Source organism: Haliotis cracherodii, unplaced genomic scaffold, assembly GCF_022045235.1.
Source record: "Haliotis cracherodii isolate W230 unplaced genomic scaffold, xgHalCrac1.p SCAF_5, whole genome shotgun sequence".
Classification (NCBI taxonomy): domain Eukaryota; kingdom Metazoa; phylum Mollusca; class Gastropoda; order Lepetellida; family Haliotidae; genus Haliotis; species Haliotis cracherodii.
The window spans coordinates 2,801,743-2,820,775 of NW_027266308.1; the positions used below are offsets into that span (position 1 = coordinate 2,801,743).

The 19,033-nt window shown below is 39.8% G+C and overlaps 1 protein-coding gene across 1 annotated transcript in view; it reads left to right on the forward strand.

Moving 5' to 3' along the window:
* The first annotated feature begins 676 nt into the window (after positions 1-676).
* The window catches only part of LOC139444231 (transmembrane protein 87A-like), a 39,013-nt gene continuing 20,656 nt past the window's right edge, over positions 677-19,033 (forward strand). Inside the window, exons 1-5 of the mRNA XM_071225153.1 lie at positions 677-799; positions 11,022-11,082; positions 12,588-12,679; positions 14,057-14,182; positions 17,628-17,672. Coding sequence (XP_071081254.1) covers positions 677-799; positions 11,022-11,082; positions 12,588-12,679; positions 14,057-14,182; positions 17,628-17,672 — 447 coding nt within the window. The remainder of the gene's footprint in view (positions 800-11,021; positions 11,083-12,587; positions 12,680-14,056; positions 14,183-17,627; positions 17,673-19,033) is intronic.

A 19,033-nucleotide genomic window follows, 5' to 3' on the forward strand; every position in this document is an offset into this window, starting at 1 on the left:
CTTACATATAATGCAAAACACTAAAATAACATAAAGGTGCAGTGATAATGCATAAACAAATTAATATGGGTTCCCTTGCACACTGAAATAAACGAAAAACCTCAAAGACAGCATGTGGCATGTTCCAAGATCTACATACTGTCCATTCAAGTATATTCCATGAAATGTCCATCGTGAATATGAACCACAATGTCTGCGATAACATATCGACTTTATATTCACGAAACATGGGGGAGCGGCTTTCAACTAGATTAAAATCTAACCTCTGAAATATACGTAATTTACTGAGGAAAAAATAAAATTTGTTAAATTATCTTGATAAAATATAAGAAGAAGCCAGTTGACTTTCTTCGTTCTTGAAACTGAAGTAATCTGGACTTCCCAACTATTATAAACTTTCATTGGCTGTATGGGATATATTTGTTTCAGGGTCTGTAGCCTATGACGGGTCCACACGTTTTCGACATGCCACTAATAGTATTTAACTTTGTGAGACGGTCCCTGGAAAAAATAGATCTGCAATATCTATCGGATTATATTAAAATGTTTACAGAATCTGTTGATGGTTGGAATTTTTTTTACGGTTTTAGCTACCATAGCTTTGATTTTAAGTTACACAAAAAATAATAATTATGACTGAGAGACGATTTTCGACGTCATAGTATTCACTGCGGTAATGAATACTACAGGTTGTCCAAGCAAGATGGCGACTTATCTTCACCTATGTTATTTGTTGGCACTATTTACAACTGTGTTCGGACTACCAGAGCTTGGAATTTGGACGGTTAAATATGATCAGGTTAATATAAAATTCGAATTTCTTATAGATTACCAGTAAATTACTCGCATTGTCTTGTTTGTTTGGGATGTTTATGTCAACACGACCTTAATTTCTGCATTTTCATTTCGCCAGTGACTTTCATTGACCGGTTACTTCCTGATGATCCTGTGTCAATGATACATCGTTAATCGCCGTATCAATCACAACCAATTCATTATTATCAGACTATTGTTCTGGATAATATCATGATCCACGTTACAAGACGAGGTCTGTGATTGAGAAAGCATAAACAATCACAGTCATGTGTTTTTCAGTATGTCGAGAGGGCCTTATGGTCAATGATAGTCTACTAACACGTGGAGTAGACCTACAGACATTCGCTTGTTTCTATTAAGTAAAGTAAACAATTTAGATTCACATCTTATAAAAAAGCAACTAATGAACATGAGAACAAAAAGAAACAGGGAGACATGTTCTATGGTCTGTTGCTCATTTGTAATCTGTCTACTGGCTACCGTCGATGCTCATGATATCATTCACTGGATTCTCTGGTCCAGACTCGATTATTTACAGACCTCCGTCATATAGCGGGAATATTGCTGAGTGCGGCATTAAACAACAAACCAAACAACCAACTGGCCACCGACACTTCATCATATTTATTTCAGTGTCATTTCTGAAATATTCGGAAAGTTAAGTTTACTATACACTTAACTTTGATTTTAATGACAAATTTACTGGAGACTTCTTCATCATCTTCATAGCCAGTTAATCTTGATTGATAGCGATTGCTGTATGTGCATATTATCGTTGTTATATTATTGTTGTTTTTTACAACTAAATTGTAGATGCGTATCACTGAGTGGAGCTTATCATCCTTTATACTCTCAGTAACCCCTGCATCTTTGTGGCTAGGCTGATGTCATTGAGCAAAGATATCCAAATTGCAACTTTTGGCATGTTTGGTGTTGTGTCGTGTGTAAACTTTCTGCCATTTCTGGTAGCCACTTGAGGATCCACTCTAGTCATTATGAATGCATGTACATTTGTTTGTGCATGATCCTGTAAATTAATTTTTTTTTTCTTACATTGAATAGATGACAGACTTTAACACTTTTATGATTTTATGTTATGTTTAATGAAATATTTATTAGTCATCCCTTCTTTATCATTAACTAGGTACATCATGTACATATCATGATACAGAAACGATATTGTACGTATCTCAATACTGCATATACAACATTTTAAGCGGAAAACCCAGTCATTAGACTGAGAATAGAGTCCACAGATTCACTCATAAAGACAAAGAAAGACAACTGACAATAGATGAATATCCATCGACATGACACTGAGCATTGCTGAGTCAAGTCAACTGTTCTGTATGAGTGACAAATAAGAAACATATTTACGTACTGTATAATGACGGGCAGCAATGAAAAGCTGGTCAGTCTTGTTATCATGCTGATTTCATATCCAAAAGACAACCAAGAAATTTATAAGGAATAAAACAAAATAGTGTGTACTTGCTTCTTTATCATGTTTTTTTCTATGTGAGATCAACATGGACAATCAATGTGGGGTTGAATGTGAATCGATGCCAAATTAAGTGTATCGGGTATCGCATCGTGCAAAGTTAACCATGTTTACTGGCTGCTGTCTAGACTAACATCTAGTCTCTGAAATGAACACATTTTACAGGAAAAAAAACAGTTGTTAAATTATAGTTATAAGATATGATAAAAAGGAGCTGAGAGACTTTCTTCATTTTCAGATACTGCAGTAATCTAGACTTGCCAAACATTATAGACTTGCATGGGCTGTATTGGGCATATTTGTTTTAGGGTCTGTATGACAGACTAGCTGTTGTCAAGACTCACATCTAGTCTTTGAAATGAACACATTTTACAGAAAAAAACAGTTGTTAAATTATGCATGTAATGATGTTATAGTTATAAAATATAATAAAAAGGAGCCAAAGACTTTCGTCATTTTCAGACTTGCCAAACAATATAGACTTGCATGGGCTGTAATAGATATATTTGTGTCAGGGTCTGTATGCCAGACTAGCTGCTGTCATACAGCTGGAATAGTGCTTAATGTGGTGTTTAACAAACATTTTATTGATTGAGTGAATTCTGTTTTAATACTGACAATATTCCTGTTAGTTCACAGCAGTCTATTAGTCATCAAGTATGGACCATGCAGACTAGTGGTACATTCCTGTCAGACTCTAGCTACCTCTGATGTTTAGTAGTGGTGTAGACTCCATAGATTGAATATCTATGACTGTGGCATAAAACAACATTCACTGACCCACGATTTCACTCACTCAGTTTTATTACCCTTGTGACAGCTGATGAATGATTGCAGTGGCCATGTGATGATAGTCATTGGTACCTCGTTAGATACCACAGTCAGGTCTTGCTGTCTTGAAGTAAAATGAAATACTGTTAATCTTGAAATTAATGCGTATCCAAATACCGTATTCGACGTAATAAGCTCCCCACTCTAATAAGCGCCCATGGCGATATTTGCTAATATATCGGCTGGTGAACAATCCCAATTAGCACCCCTTTCGATTGATCAATGTACACAAGACTTATTTATTCGCATATAATACGCACTCGTGTGTTATATGCACCCTTAATTACATTCTGGAAAAATATATCTGTCGTATATAAACATTTCAGGCTGTCAGCATAAACAACGAAATATATCTTTCAACTCTGTTTTTTTTTTCACCAAAATAATATTCTAATAAGAGCCCCTTATTTCTAAGTTTGGGAGCGCCCTGGGCGCTTATAACATCAAATACGGTAAATACGACTGCTGAACCCTAGCCCGAAATGCGACCCAAAATCAATGCGACTCCCCCCACCCCATTCCCAGTGGAATGATACATATCCTTACTTTAATCATGTTCATCAATCAAACAGCAAATAGCACCGTTTATTAGCACTGAGTAAAGCACTTATAACTAAATAACAATGAACAGTGTTTTGCTATTAACAATGCATACATGGCATAGTTGATATGTTTATGCTGTTGACTGGCATTAAGGAAGTTCAAAGGGAATAAATGAACCAACAACAGTTCACTGATTGGAATGGTCAATGATGCCTAGTTTGACACGATTTCAAACTGGATGTCATCAGATCTTTGTTTAGTGGTAGTGAGAACTAAGATCTGATTTTAAGGAGATTGTGCGGTCCTTGAAGTTGGCTCCTATGTTATTAATTTCAAACCCTGCAAACTTTTTGTTACCATGGTTACAGTGTTTGATATTAACATGATTAAGCATGAAAGTCAAGTTCCTTGTCAAAACTATGTTATAGGTAATGATTTAGGGGGTCCCTGGGTCACATGATTTGGTTTGTTTGTTGTTTAACGTCGCCCTCAGCAATATTCCAGCTATATGATGGCGATCTGTAAATAATCAAGTCTGGACATGACAATCCAGTGATTGATATCATGAGCATCGATCTACGCAATTGGGATACAATGACATGCATCAGCCAGGTTAGCGAGTCTACCCGGATCTTCACGGGTCGTATTTACCATTTATTACCCATGTGGTGAAGATACAGGTGGTAAGATACTAAATCCGTACGTCACACGTGTGTCGTACAAGGTTGACCTTGTTTTATTCGTTTTGATTGGATAACCTCTGTCACACCGGGACTATTTTTTTCATTCATAAAAAATCCTGAGATGTCATTCATTTTCCAACTACAAGGCAGAACTGAAGAAATTAATAAGAACGCGAGATATATTTACAAACACTTTATTAAACCAAACAAAATAGTCACTCTCATCAAATTTGGTTTGCATTATATATAAGTTATGCATAGAGCTTCTACAGACATTATATAATCAAACTATATCCATTTACAATGTACGACTACCGATCAATAGAGGGAGGGTCCCCATGAGCGTGACGCACCCAACCACTTTCGCAACTTTCAATTTGGTTTAATGTAAAAGGATAAGCGTGGTGAAATGAAGTCTGTTTAAACTATCTGGACAGATATCTAGACTTACTTGGGCAGATTCGGTTGTGCCATCAGCGTCCCCTTTGAAGTGTATTTTGTGGCACTGCTTCGGGAGGTGTTGTTCATGAATGAACGTACACGACTGCACGACCAGATCATTAACAGTGAAGAGTTCTGATACAAATCATTCAAACACTCTGTGGAAATGTGCCTGACTTCTGATTTTGTGGCCCCAAACATCCCCAAATGTGAACAATATCTCTTGCGTAAAAAGTTGTGAGTAGATCACAGTTGTCTTTTCTTATTCCGGTGGTGACCTTGCCCTTCGTTCGTTCGAAGCTGTCACTGACGTGCAAGCAGACTTGGGTTTGTTGATTTTCACGTCTTCAGTATAGGGTGGTACAGTTAACATGAATGTCTTTGGTGAACACTCTGATTTCCCTCTTCCAAAATGGTACGAACATGATCATGATGATATGAATTCAGCTGATAGATCAAGGTAACCGAACCATTTTGATCGCACAGACGGGACACCGGCAGTGCGAGTGACCGACTGTTGGTCCGATATTCAAAGCCCGGCGCTAATGTGACTTTTTAAATTTTCTTAAAGGTGTCCTTCGTACTAACAACATGGTGCTTGAATTACCATAAGTTGAAGAATTTCTTCCAATAGGATCTTGAGCGTCAGTGCAGTTTTGTTTGCAAACACAACTGCAAGCGCATGCTGTTAATGTGTATGCATAGGAATGTCAACAATGCCCATATTTGGGCATATATCAATATTCATGCGCAACCAGATTTTGCAACTGGTTTCAGTTTGGTCTGTCAACGAACGAAAGTTGTTATGTATTTACACTTAAATATATATTTAATGTGGGTAATAAATAAAATACCACACTCATTCTCGTTAGATACCATTTTTACGAAACTCGTGAACTTTCTATGAAATCTAACAAGAATGAGTGGAGTATTCTCTATGTGTTCACCATATATTCACCATGTGTTCACCATGTAGTCACCATGTGTTCACCATGTAGTCACCATGTAGTCACCATGTGTTTACCATGTAGTCACCATGTGTTCACCATGTAGTCACCATGTGTTCACCATGTAGACACCTTGTGTTCACCATGTAGTCACCATGTGTTCACCATGTAGTCACCATGTGTTCACCATGTAGTCACCATGTGTTCACCATGTAGTCACCATGTAGACACCTTGTGTTCACCATGTAGTCACCATGTGTTCACCATGTGTCCACTATGTAGTCACCATGTGTTCACCATGTAGTCACCATGTAGTCACCATGTGTTTACCATGTAGTCACCATGTGTTCACCATGTAGTCACCATGTGTTTACCATGTAGTCACCATGTGTTCACCATGTAGTCACCATGTAGACACCTTGTGTTCACCATGTAGTCACCATGTAGTCACCATGTGTTCACCATGTAGTCACCATGTGTTCACCATGTAGTCACCATGTGTTTACCATGTAGTCACCATGTGTTCACCATGTAGACACCATGTGTTCACCATGTAGACACCTTGTGTTCACCATGTAGACACCATGTGTTCACCATGTAGTCACCATGTGTTCACCATGTAGTCACCATGTGTTCACCATGTAGTCACCATGTGTTCACCATGTAGTCACCATGTGTTCACCATGTGTGCACCATGTAGTCACCATGTGTTCACCATGTAGTCACCATGTGTTCACCATGTAGTCACATTGTGTTCACCATGTAGTCACCATGTGTTCACCATGTGTTCACCATGTAGTCACCTTGTGTTCACCATGTAGTCACCATGTGTTCACCATGTAGTCACCATGTGTTCACCATGTAGTCACCATGTGTTCACTATGTAGTCACCTTGTGTTCACCATGAAGTCACCATGTGTTCACCATGTAGTCACCATGTGTTCACCATGTAGTCACCTTGTGTTCACCATGTAGTCACCATGTGTTCACCATGTGTTCACCATGTAGTCACCATGTGTTCACCATGTAGTCACCATGTGTTCACCATGTAGTCATCATGTGTTCACCATGTAGTCACCATGTGTTCACCATGTGTGCACCATGTAGTCACCATGTGTTCACCATGTAGTCACCATGTGTTCACCATGTAGTCACATTGTGTTCACCATGTAGTCACCATGTGTTCACCATGTGTTCACCATGTGTTCACCATGTGTTCACCATGTAGTCACCATGTAGTCACCATGTGTTCACCATGTAGTCACCATGTAGTCACCATGTGTTCACCATGTGTTCACCATGTAGTCACCATGTGTTCACCATATAGTCACCATGTGTTCCCCATGTGTTCACCATGTAGTCATCATGTGTTCACCATGTAGTCACCATGTGTTCACCATGTGTGCACCATGTAGTCACCATGTAGTCACCATGTAGTCACCATGTGTTCACCATGTAGTCACCATGTGTTCACCATGTGTTCACCATGTAGTCACCATGTGTTCACCATGTAGTCACCTTGTGTTCACCATGTAGTCACCATGTGTTCACCATGTAGTCACCATGTAGTCACCATGTGTTCACCATGTAGTCACCATGTAGTAAGCCATGCCAACAATGGACACACATGTTCACACAGGCATGCAGCTGATGATTGTTTGACGTTAGCCAGTCGAAGCTGGGTCCATGTTCAGCTGGTATTTTCCGCTGACAGTGACACAAGTGTGTGAGTCAGGCTTGTCAATAACTGCCAGCAGAAACCAGCACTTGATTGCGTGAGCGGTGAACCAGCTGTTGCCAGATCAGAAAAAGCAGGGGAGATACAGACTGTCACATGTTGAACAGATGATTGCTTCATGATCATGATGATGTTAGTAGGTTTAAAAGTGTTAGTCACTAAACATGGTAACAAATGATTGTTAATGGTGGTTTAGTTAATTTAGTTTTTGAAGAATGTATCACATGCAGTATACAGTATTTCAAGAGTAACATGGAGTATATCACAAGCAGTAACATACAGTGGACTGCCAGCAGTGTGCGCTGGGCAGTAGCTCACATTTCCTCCCCCTCTCCCTCAAGCCACCGCTTATTGGGGAGTGACCAGGTCACAGGTCAGGCGTGCACTGGACAGCTGTTTCACTTGGGGTTAGTGAGGGATGCGGGAGGCCGGCCATACACATACTCTTGGAGTTATGGGACTGCAACTTGATGCTGTTGTCTTATGAAGCCAAGCGTAAGATCATCCGAACGACCACTGCACGAGAGGCTGGTGGGTTGTGGACGAGATACTACGTGGCATAGCTGTATTACCTTATATAGAATAGTAATGAATATTAGGAAGAGATATATCCATCTAGACCGGCGCGAGCTGGCAGTTGAGATCTGGGAGCTGAACACGAAACAACTAGTAAGCTCCCATGCACAATAAAACGCTGTGGACCCGCAGACGAAGTTGTGTTGTATCATGTTGTATATTGAAGAAGTATCCCCTAAAACAACATACATTTTCTATGGCGGATATATGGTCTGATCAGTTATTCTTAAGTTCAAACTTGTTTGACAAGATTGGTCATGTATTCGCTATGTGATGTGTCTAAGACATCTTTAATGCTGGTAATTCTAGAATTTACAGAAGCATGAAGACTAAAACCTGTGGCCGGTCTTTAGTCAGTCGTTGTATGGTTCCCTTATTGATACATGATCATGTAGATTGAGGCGGATGGTCAAACCCACAGTTATTCTGTAAAGTTGATACGCTGCACTTGTCATGGGAATAAGTGCGTGGCAGATGGTCAAACCCACAGTTATTCTGTAAAGTTGATACGCTGCACTTGTCATGGGAATCAGTGCGTGGCAGTTGGTCAAACCCACAGTTATTCTGTAAAGTTGATACTCAGCACTTGTAATGGGAATCAGTGCGTGGCAGATGGTCAAACCCACAGTTATTCTGTAAAGTTGATACTCAGCACTTGTCATGGGAATCAGTGCGTGGCAGATGGTCAAACCCACAGTTATTCTGTAAAGTTGATACGCAGCACTTGTCATGGGAATAAGTGCGTGGCAGATGGTCAAACCCACAGTTATTCTGTAAAGTTGATACTCAGCACTTGTCATGGGAATCAGTGCGTGGCGGATGGTCAAACTCACAGTTATTCTGTAAAGTTGATACGCAGCACTTGTCATGGGAATCAGTGCGTGGCAGATGGTCAAACCCACAGTTATTCTGTAAAGTTGATACTCAGCACTTGTCATGGGAATCAGTGCGTGGCAGATGGTCAAACCCACAGTTATTCTGTAAAGTTGATACTCAGCACTTGTCATGGGAATCAGTGCGTGGCAGATGGTCAAACCCACAGTTATTCTGTAAAGTTGATACGCAGCACTTGTCATGGGAATCAGTACGAGGCAGATGGTCAAACCCACAGTTATTCTGTAAAGTTGATACGCAGCACTTGTCATGGGAATCAGTACGAGGCAGATGGTCAAACCCACAGTTATTCTGTAAAGTTGATACGCAGCACTTGTCATGGGAATCAGTACGAGGCAGATGGTCAAACCCACAGTTATTCTGTAAAGTTGATACGCAGCACTTGTCATGGGAATCAGTACGAGGCAGATGGTCAAACCCACAGTTATTCTGTAAAGTTGATACGCAGCACTTGTCATGGGAATCAGTGCGTGGCAGATGGTCAAACCCACAGTTATTCTGTAAAGTTGATAGGCAGCACTTGTCATGGGAATCAGTACGAGGCAGATGGTCAAACCCACAGTTATTCTGTAAAGTTGATAGGCAGCACTTGTCATGGGAATCAGTACGAGGCAGATGGTCAAACCCAAAGTTATTCTGTAAAGTTGATACGCAGCACTTGTCATGGGAATCAGTACGAGGCAGATGGTCAAACCCACAGTTATTCTGTAAAGTTGATACGCAGCACTTGTCATGGGAATCAGTACGAGGCAGATGGTCAAACCCACAGTTATTCTGTAAAGTTGATACGCAGCACTTGTCATGGGAATCAGTACGAGGCAGATGGTCAAACCCACAGTTATTCTGTAAAGTTGATACGCAGCACTTGTCATGGGAATCAGTGCGTGGCAGATGGTCAAACCCACAGTTATTCTGTAAAGTTGATAGGCAGCACTTGTCATGGGAATCAGTACGAGGCAGATGGTCAAACCCACAGTTATTCTGTAAAGTTGATAGGCAGCACTTGTCATGGGAATCAGTACGAGGCAGATGGTCAAACCCACAGTTATTCTGTAAAGTTGATACGCAGCACTTGTCATGGGAATCAGTACGAGGCAGATGGTCAAACCCACAGTTATTCTGTAAAGTTGATACGCAGCACTTGTCATGGGAATCAGTACGAGGCAGATGGTCAAACCCACAGTTATTCTGTAAAGTTGATACGCAGCACTTGTCATGGGAATCAGTACGAGGCAGATGGTCAAACCCACAGTTATTCTGTAAAGTTGATACGCAGCACTTGTCATGGGAATCAGTACGAGGCAGATGGTCAAACCCAAAGTTATTCTGTAAAGTTGATACGCAGCACTTGTCATGGGAATCAGTACGAGGCAGATGGTCAAACCCACAGTTATTCTGTAAAGTTGATACGCAGCACTTGTCATGGGAATCAGTACGAGGCAGATGGTCAAACCCACAGTTATTCTGTAAAGTTGATACGCAGCACTTGTCATGGGAATCAGTACGAGGCAGATGGTCAAACCCACAGTTATTCTGTAAAGTTGATACGCAGCACTTGTCATGGGAATCAGTACGAGGCAGATGGTCAAACCCACAGTTATTCTGGAAAGTTGATACGCAGTACTTGTCATGGGAATCAGTGCGTGGCAGATGGTCAAACCCACATTTATTCAGCATCACAGGGCACTCTTATTAAGCTTTTTGCTAAGATCGCTTTGTGGAATGAGGCTAATGAATAGATATAGAGTAAGCATGGTGATAGAAAGGTGACATTACCAGCTTAAAGTGGTTATAAGATAAGTTCTCGGAAGAGATCTTTAACATTTCTTGATGAATTTCAACCAAATTCAAATTTGAGACTTCATGTAAATATAGGTGAAGTTTTGAAACAATTACCACAAATCTGAATGTTTTTCTGCTGTCATATACCTGGAATATTGCTGAGTGCATCATAAACAGGATACAAACAAACAAATCTTAGACAGAAGATAGAAAACAACTTCTTTATTGGTTACTTTGGAAGTAATATATTTTTCTGATTTTATTTTTAGGACAATGTCATTCACGGATTTACCAAGAGTGCTTTTGCTTCAACAAAGATATCAGTTGCAAGTAAGTATGTATGTATTTATGTTTTTATAACCAGGCCTGATTGTTTTTTCTTCATCTCAAGTGATCATCAAGCTTTTGAAATTCTGTCTCTTTGTCCTCTAGACAAAGCTTGATGTCCAGGGAAAGCGTGTTTTATGTTCAACATTTGTTCACCTCCTTCTTTCATTGAAGAGTCTGGAAGATTTATTTATGGAATAGATGGAATATTAACTGGTCAGCCCTTAATACTGGTCAGTCCTTAATACTAGTAATTCCTTAATACTGGTTAGTCCAATACTGGTCAGTCCTTAATACTGGTTAGTTCAATACTGGTCAGTCCTTAATACTGGTTAGTCCAATACTGGTCAGTCCTTAATACAGTTTCTGGTCAGTCCTTAATACTGGTCAGTCCTTAATACTGGCCAGTCCTTAATACTGGTCTGTCCTTAATACTGGTCAGTCCTTAATACTGGTCTGTCCTTAATACTGGTTGGTCCTTAATACTGGCTGGTCCTTAATACTGGTTAGTCCTTAATACTGGTTAGTCCATAATACTAGTCAGTCCTTAATACTGGTTAGTCCAATACTGGTCTGTCCTTAATACTGGTCAGTCCTTAATACTGGTCTGTCCTTAATACTGGTCAGTCCTTAATACTGGTCAGTCCTTAATACTGGTCAGTCCTTAATACTGGTCTGTCCTTAATACTGGTCAGTCCTTAATACTGGTCAGTCCTTAATACTGGTCTGTCCTTAATACTAGTCAGTCCTTAATGCTGGCCAGTCCTTAATACTGGTCAGTCCTTAATACTGGCCAGTCCTTAATACTGGTTAGTCCTTAATACTGGTCTGTCCTTAATACTAGTCAGTCCTTAATACTGGCCAGTCTTGAATACTAGTCAGTCCAATACTAGTCAGTCCTTAATACTAGTCAGTCCTTAATACTGGTCAGACCTTGATACTTGTCAGACCTTGATACTGGTCAGACCTTGATACTGGTCAGTCCTTAATACTGGTCAGACCTTGATACTGGTTAGTACTGGTCAGTCCTTAATACATCAGATATTTCTGTAATAACAAATTTACGCTCAGGCTGTTTTGCTCATTTTTGTACACACAATTTAAAATGATAAACAGCCTGCAGCTATGATCTGAACAGAGACTTCATCAAGTTATTGGATTGTCCAAATTCCTGATAGACAAATTTCGGGATCGGGTGGTCAGGCTTGCTGACTTGGTTGATGCATGTCATCATATCCTGATTGTGTGCTCAATGCTCATGATGTCAATCACTGGATTGTCTGGTCCAGACTCGATTATTTACAGACCGCCGTCATATAGCTGGAATATTGCTGAGTGCGGCGCTAAACAACAAACAAACAGGTTTTTTTGTCAGAGTAAGTTCATTGATGTGTTAACTTCTGGCATTAATTTCCGTCCAAACATGAGGAATCATTCATGATTTTGTCTTCTGTTCATGTCAGCTTGAGTCAAATTCCTCAGAATGGATGTTGTCATTTCTTCTCCAGTATCCTGCAGCCATGCTGAAAGTGTAGAAGTGATGTGGGTGATACGTTTTTCCCCGTGTGCTCAAGAGTATGATGCGGTCGAAAATGATAAGGTCAGTGTTTGTGTTTTCCATTACCTGATAATGGGTGCAGGCTAAAACGCCACCTCGGCAAAACGTGCTGATTTCTCGGGCAAAAACGGCTACTATTTGTTGGGCGAAAACTGCTACTATTTGTTGGGCGAAAACGGCTACTATTTGTTGGGCGAAAACTGCTACTATTTGTTGGGCGAAAACTGCTACTTTTTGTTGGACGAAAACTGCTACTATTTGTTGGGCGAAAACGGCTACTATTTGGTGGGCGAAAACGGCTACTATTTGTTGGACGAAAACGGCTACTATTTGTTGGACGAAAACTGCTACTATTTCTCGGGCGAAAACGGCTACTATTTGTTGGGCGAAAATGGCTACTATTTGTTGGACGAAAACGGCTACTATTTGTAGGACGAAAACTGCTACTATTTGTTGGACGAAAATGGCTACTATTTGTCGGACAAAATGGCACCTCTTTTTTTAATAATGATAAGAACGATATATGTAGTTGTAAGTATGCTTTCTTCACATGCCCTATTATACTATGTTGTAATAGTGGCGGTGTTACCCTCCCTTAAATGTGTTCTCCAACTGTTTGAACTCATCATGCTCATTGTGATCTGACTGCACCATGTTAGGCCTCTAACAGTTTCAGATTGACATGGAGTTAATGTGAGTAAACATGGTAAAGGTACTTAAAACTTCAAAGCATTTGATGTTTTCACAATAAGTTTAGTTACGCCTCCCAATCAGAGTCGGTGTGTAAATTGGTGTAAATTAGAGGCTAATTTCTAATGTAAACTTGTTTTCACATTTCACAATTATAGAGGCTTGCAAGAAACCATGTGAGTTTAATTTGATTCATTTCAGTACTTAAGTGAAGAAAAAATAAGGTGGCGTCTTTTCCAGGCAAGAGTAGCCGTTTTCGCTTTAGGCAAGGTGCATATTTGCCAGTTGGTGATGTAATGCTAAGGTACCATTTTAGCTATAACCCCCTGAAAACGATAAGGTCTTTGAATCTTGAATAGATCATTTCGAAAGGCATTTAGAAGTGATGCACAAAACAAGTCATTAATTATGACACTTTCCAGGAAGATACTGATTTCTCCAATTTTACAAATGGTTAAGATTGGTTATCAGGAAGAGGATTTATGGATGCCAACTTCTTTGTTGTGAGAAACACAACGTTTGGAGGATATACTTAATCTTTCATCAGCTGCATGATGGACTGTTGTGAAGATTTTATGTCTTAGTAGGGGGCTCTTTAAAAGATTACTTCGGGATAGGTTTAGAGGTTGGTCAGGGAGCTCTTGTTAGAACAGGGTGCTTAATATGGTGAATACGGTATTTTGTATTCCTAGATGGGTTGAATGAACTTGCCATGTGGCCTTGTTTCAGAATCGTCTAATGAGCTACCTGATGGCACCTCGGATCCAGTATGGCTTGGACTTTGACTACACTACTGTTGAGATGATGCATAATACCACCACCATTGTCTGCGGAGACAGTCAAGTCAATCTACCGGTGAGTAGTCTCCCTTTGCTCAGTTGTTTCATCTTCTTGAAGCTACGGTTGAAAAACTGCGGTGTCAGTTTTCATCGAATGGTCCAACATTGCTTCTATCATGTCTTTACTCACTACTTGTGAGGGCTGTGACCTGTGTACCAGTCTGGGACATTAGGCAGTAGCCTGAAGCCTGTGTCTAGTCACAGGCTGTAAGCTCAGCTAGTTGAAGTGTAATAGCATCAGACTCTACAGAAAAGCCAATGAATGGGAGATCTCCTGTTCCATGACAATTATTTCCAATGAAGTGAGATCTCCTGTTCCGTGACAATTATTACCACAGAAGTGAGATCTCCTGTTTCATGACAGTAATTAGCATGATGTGAGATCTCATGTTCTGAGACAATTATTACCAGGGAAGTGAGATCTCTAGTTTCATGACAATTATTACCACAGAAGTGAGATCTCCTGTTCCCTGACAGTTATTACCACAGAAGTGAGATCTCCTGTTCCCTGACAATTATTACCACAGAAGTGAGATCTCCTGTTCCCTGACAGTTATTACCACAGAAGTGAGATCTCCTGTTCCCTGACAGTTATTACCACAGAAGTGAGTTCTCCTGTTTCATGACAATTATTACCACAGAAGTGAGATCTCCCATTCCATGACAGTTATTACCACAGAAGTGAGATCTCCTGTTTCATGACAATTATTACCACAGAAGTGAGATCTCCTGTTTCATGACAATTATTACCACAGAAGTGAGATCTCCCATTCCATGACAGTTATTACCACAGAAGTGAGATCTCCTGTTCCCTGACAGTTATTACCACAGAAGTGAGATCTCCTGTTCCCTGACAGTTATTACCACAGAAGTGAGATCTCCTGTTTCATGACAATTATTACCACAGAAGTGAGATCTCCTGTTTCATGACGATTATTACCACAGAAGTGAGATCTCCTGTTTCATGACAATTATTACCACAGAAGTGAGATCTCCTGTTTCATGACAATTATTACCACAGAAGTGAGATCTCCCATTCCCTGGCAGTTATTACCACAGAAGTGAGATCTCCTGTTTCATGACAGTTATTACCACAGAAGTGAGATCTCCCATTCCATGACAGTTATTACCACAGAAGTGAGATCTCCCATTCCCTGACAGTTATTACCACAGAAGTGAGATCTCCTGTTTCATGACAATTATTACCACAGAAGTGAGATCTCCCATTCCATGACAGTTATTACCACAGAAGTGAGATCTCCTGTTTCATGACAATTATTACCACAGAAGTGAGATCTCCTGTTTCATGACAATTATTACCACAGAAGTGAGATCTCCTGTTCCCTGACAGTTATTACCACAGAAGTGAGATCTCCCATTCCCTGACAGTTATTACCACAGAAGTGAGATCTCCTGTTCCCTGACAGTTATTACCACAGAAGTGAGATCTCCCATTCCATGACAGTTATTACCACAGAAGTGAGATCTCCTGTTTCATGACAATTATTACCACAGAAGTGAGATCTCCTGTTTCATGACAATTATTACCACAGAAGTGAGATCTCCTGTTTCATGACAATTATTACCACAGAAGTGAGATCTCCCATTCCATGACAGTTATTACCACAGAAGTGAGATCTCCTGTTTCATGACAATTATTACCACAGAAGTGAGATCTCCCATTCCATGACAGTTATTACCACAGAAGTGAGATCTCCCATTCCCTGACAGTTATTACCACAGAAGTGAGATCTCCTGTTTCATGACAATTATTACCACAGAAGTGAGATCTCCCATTCCATGACAGTTATTACCACAGAAGTGAGATCTCCCATTCCCTGACAGTTATTACCACAGAAGTGAGATCTCCTGTTTCATGACAATTATTACCACAGAAGTGAGATCTCCTGTTTCATGACAATTATTACCACAGAAGTGAGATCTCCTGTTCTGTGACAATTATTACCACAGAAGTGAGATCTCCTGTTTCATGACAATTATTACCACGGAAGTGAGATCTCCTGTTCTGTGACAATTATTATCATGGAGTTTCATGACAATTATTACCACGAAGTTGAGATCTCCAGTTCCATGTCAGACCCTGGTAGTGAAGATAAATGCAGCGCCAGGTGGACTGTAGACTTGATATATGTACAGATCAAGGATCTTGCAGTTGCTAAGGACTTCAATTTTAAAAGTTTATCAAAATAAGGCTGTAGATTTGAAATACCTTTTACACCTGAATGAGTTTTTTGGAGTCACGGGTGATCAAGTGGTCTGAGGCACTGCAAATTGTTGGCTCTCTTTGTGTTTCAGATGATTCTGGGTTTGGACCCTAGGTTTTTACTGATAACTTGTCATATTTCTGAAATACTGTTCTGACTCCATGGTCTAGTTATACCCCATTTCACCTCAGCTCACCTGAAAAACTGTTCAAAGAGGTGTTCATCCAAACTGTTTGACTCACTTATTCAAGGGTTTCCTTCGGTACAGTTTGGAACATCAGTGTCCAACCCAGATTGTGCGATTGCGCGATCCACGCTAAAAAAAAAACTAATCGCCCCTCATAAAAAACTCAAAGTGCGATCTGTCGCGCACAGTAATTTCTTGTAGAGTCACTTACTTTATCAGCTATTTATCTTACCTATCCTATCCTATCCTACCTTAAGATTCAATACTCACTAAATCTTTATAAATTAACGAAGAAAGACAGTTCACAGCAACATTGTAAACAACTGTCGAAGACCGATCAATAATAACCGGAAGTTCGAACACGAGTGAAGTCCCTTGGGTTGCTGAATAAATTATCGACAGGATTTGCATAGGAAACAAAATTTAATTTACTTTAGTAGAAAGCGTATCAAAACTTTGATAAAAATTATGTGGTATTTTGTTGTTTAGTAATCAAAAACCTTTGACAAGATGTTAAAATACAATACATGTTCTATCTTGAATAGTTCTGAAAATATTTTTGAGCATTTTAGTTTGTTTAGTTTCGTTTCTGAAATCACACAATATGAATACATGACTGTCATTGCAGACGATCTTTTGAATAGTGAATGACCATGTCGCGCAAAAACAAAAGAATTACAGACTTTTTTAATCCAAATAGAAAAAAGCACAAAGCATTGTTATTCATTTCAGTTCTTTATTCTGATCTGTTACACTTTTATATGATGATGTTCCAGTACATAATACAAAATAAGACATTTTTTAAGAAAGCAGTTATCCCCCTTACTTTTTCAAAATCCCTCCTATTTTCTACATGATGGGGGGGACAAGTCCCCTCTTGTTTTTCAATTCTGGGTTGGACACTGGAACATATCGTGTATTTCTTGGTCAGCCCACACAACCAGAAACTAGACCAGACTATGAGGCCGAATGATTTGTCCATATCCAAATCCATATTTTTCATCATGTGTTCTTGCTTCAGTGAAAGAACATTTTTTCTTTTTTTTCAGAATTATTCGAAAATCAAGCCACAGATATTCCCAGCTATTAAGGTGGTAAGTGTATTGATATGTCATTGTCAACATGAGTTCAGACTCATGAAGACCCGGGGTAGATTAGGTCTTCAACAAACCATGCTTGCTGTAAAAGGCGATTATGCTTGTCGTAAGAGGTGACTAACGGGATCATGTTGTCAGACTCTCTGTCTTGGTTGATGCATGTCATCGTATCCCAATTTGAAATCACCTGATAAATCGAACGTGAAAAATGGATATGGTGATACGTATCGTGGAAAGAATGAACCTCAATTTACCGATACACCGGTAATACCTCACACTCGTAGATTCTGCAATCTCCGTTACATCTTCCAAACCTAACCAGATATGCCAGCAACATGTACCAAACATTCTTACTTACTTACTATTGGAGATTTAATATGCTCTTTCCGACATTATGCGTATTTCGCACTGAACATACAATCACTTACCATTACTTAGCAGTTACTTAGCAATATTAGAATTTCACACACTGACAGTGTCTACATTCTTTTTCACTTTCGGTATCTAGAGTTATCTCCCTTGAAAGAGGCCTGCACTAGCTCTTTCCCAGCGCATGACACCTTCGTTACACTCTCGGTAACATTGCCCCACCAGTGTGGATGAGGCCATTACAAGAATCTTGAAATTTGCCCTCTAACCCCAAATGTAGTAACGTTTATTCATTTGTTTATGTCTTTGGGAATGCCAATACACTTATTTTTGAAAAGATTTATGACTGACCATATTCCCAGATGAATTTAAGTTTTTGTTTGTTTATTCAGATTGGTTTGAGATTGCAGACGGACGGAAAATCACCCAAATATCCCCTAACATTCTTACTATACCAATGACATGATAGTTGAAATGAAGTAGAAATTCAAATTGAGAAACTAAGAAAATAATTTAATTAGGGTAAGAGTATTCTGAATCACGGCATGGTTGTGGCCTCCTATCACAGTGGGGAGTTTTGACTGGTGGCAGCGATAGTATAGAGAGCTATACGGGCTATCGCTGTGAGGAGCTTGAGGCCTGTGCTCTATCCTTGAGGCCAGTGTATTAATGGAAGCTGGCAGGAATATGGTATTTTCAGATAGGTACCCAATCCTCACCTTCTCCGTAGAGAAGATGCAAGTCAGGTTGTAAACTGCCTTGAATTGTAATCATGTTATGCTTATAATAATATAGCCAGTCTTCCAGGAACTGTATATTCGTGAAACTTATTGAATGATCAAGATGTCCAGTGTTTGTCAACAACTAAGGGAGTTAACTCTAAATCACACTTCCTGTTACAATTAGCTGCTGCAGCACTCAATATTTTATGAGTGTTTCAGTCATTTGCTGCCACTGACAATTGCCACAGATAACGTCACAACAATCAC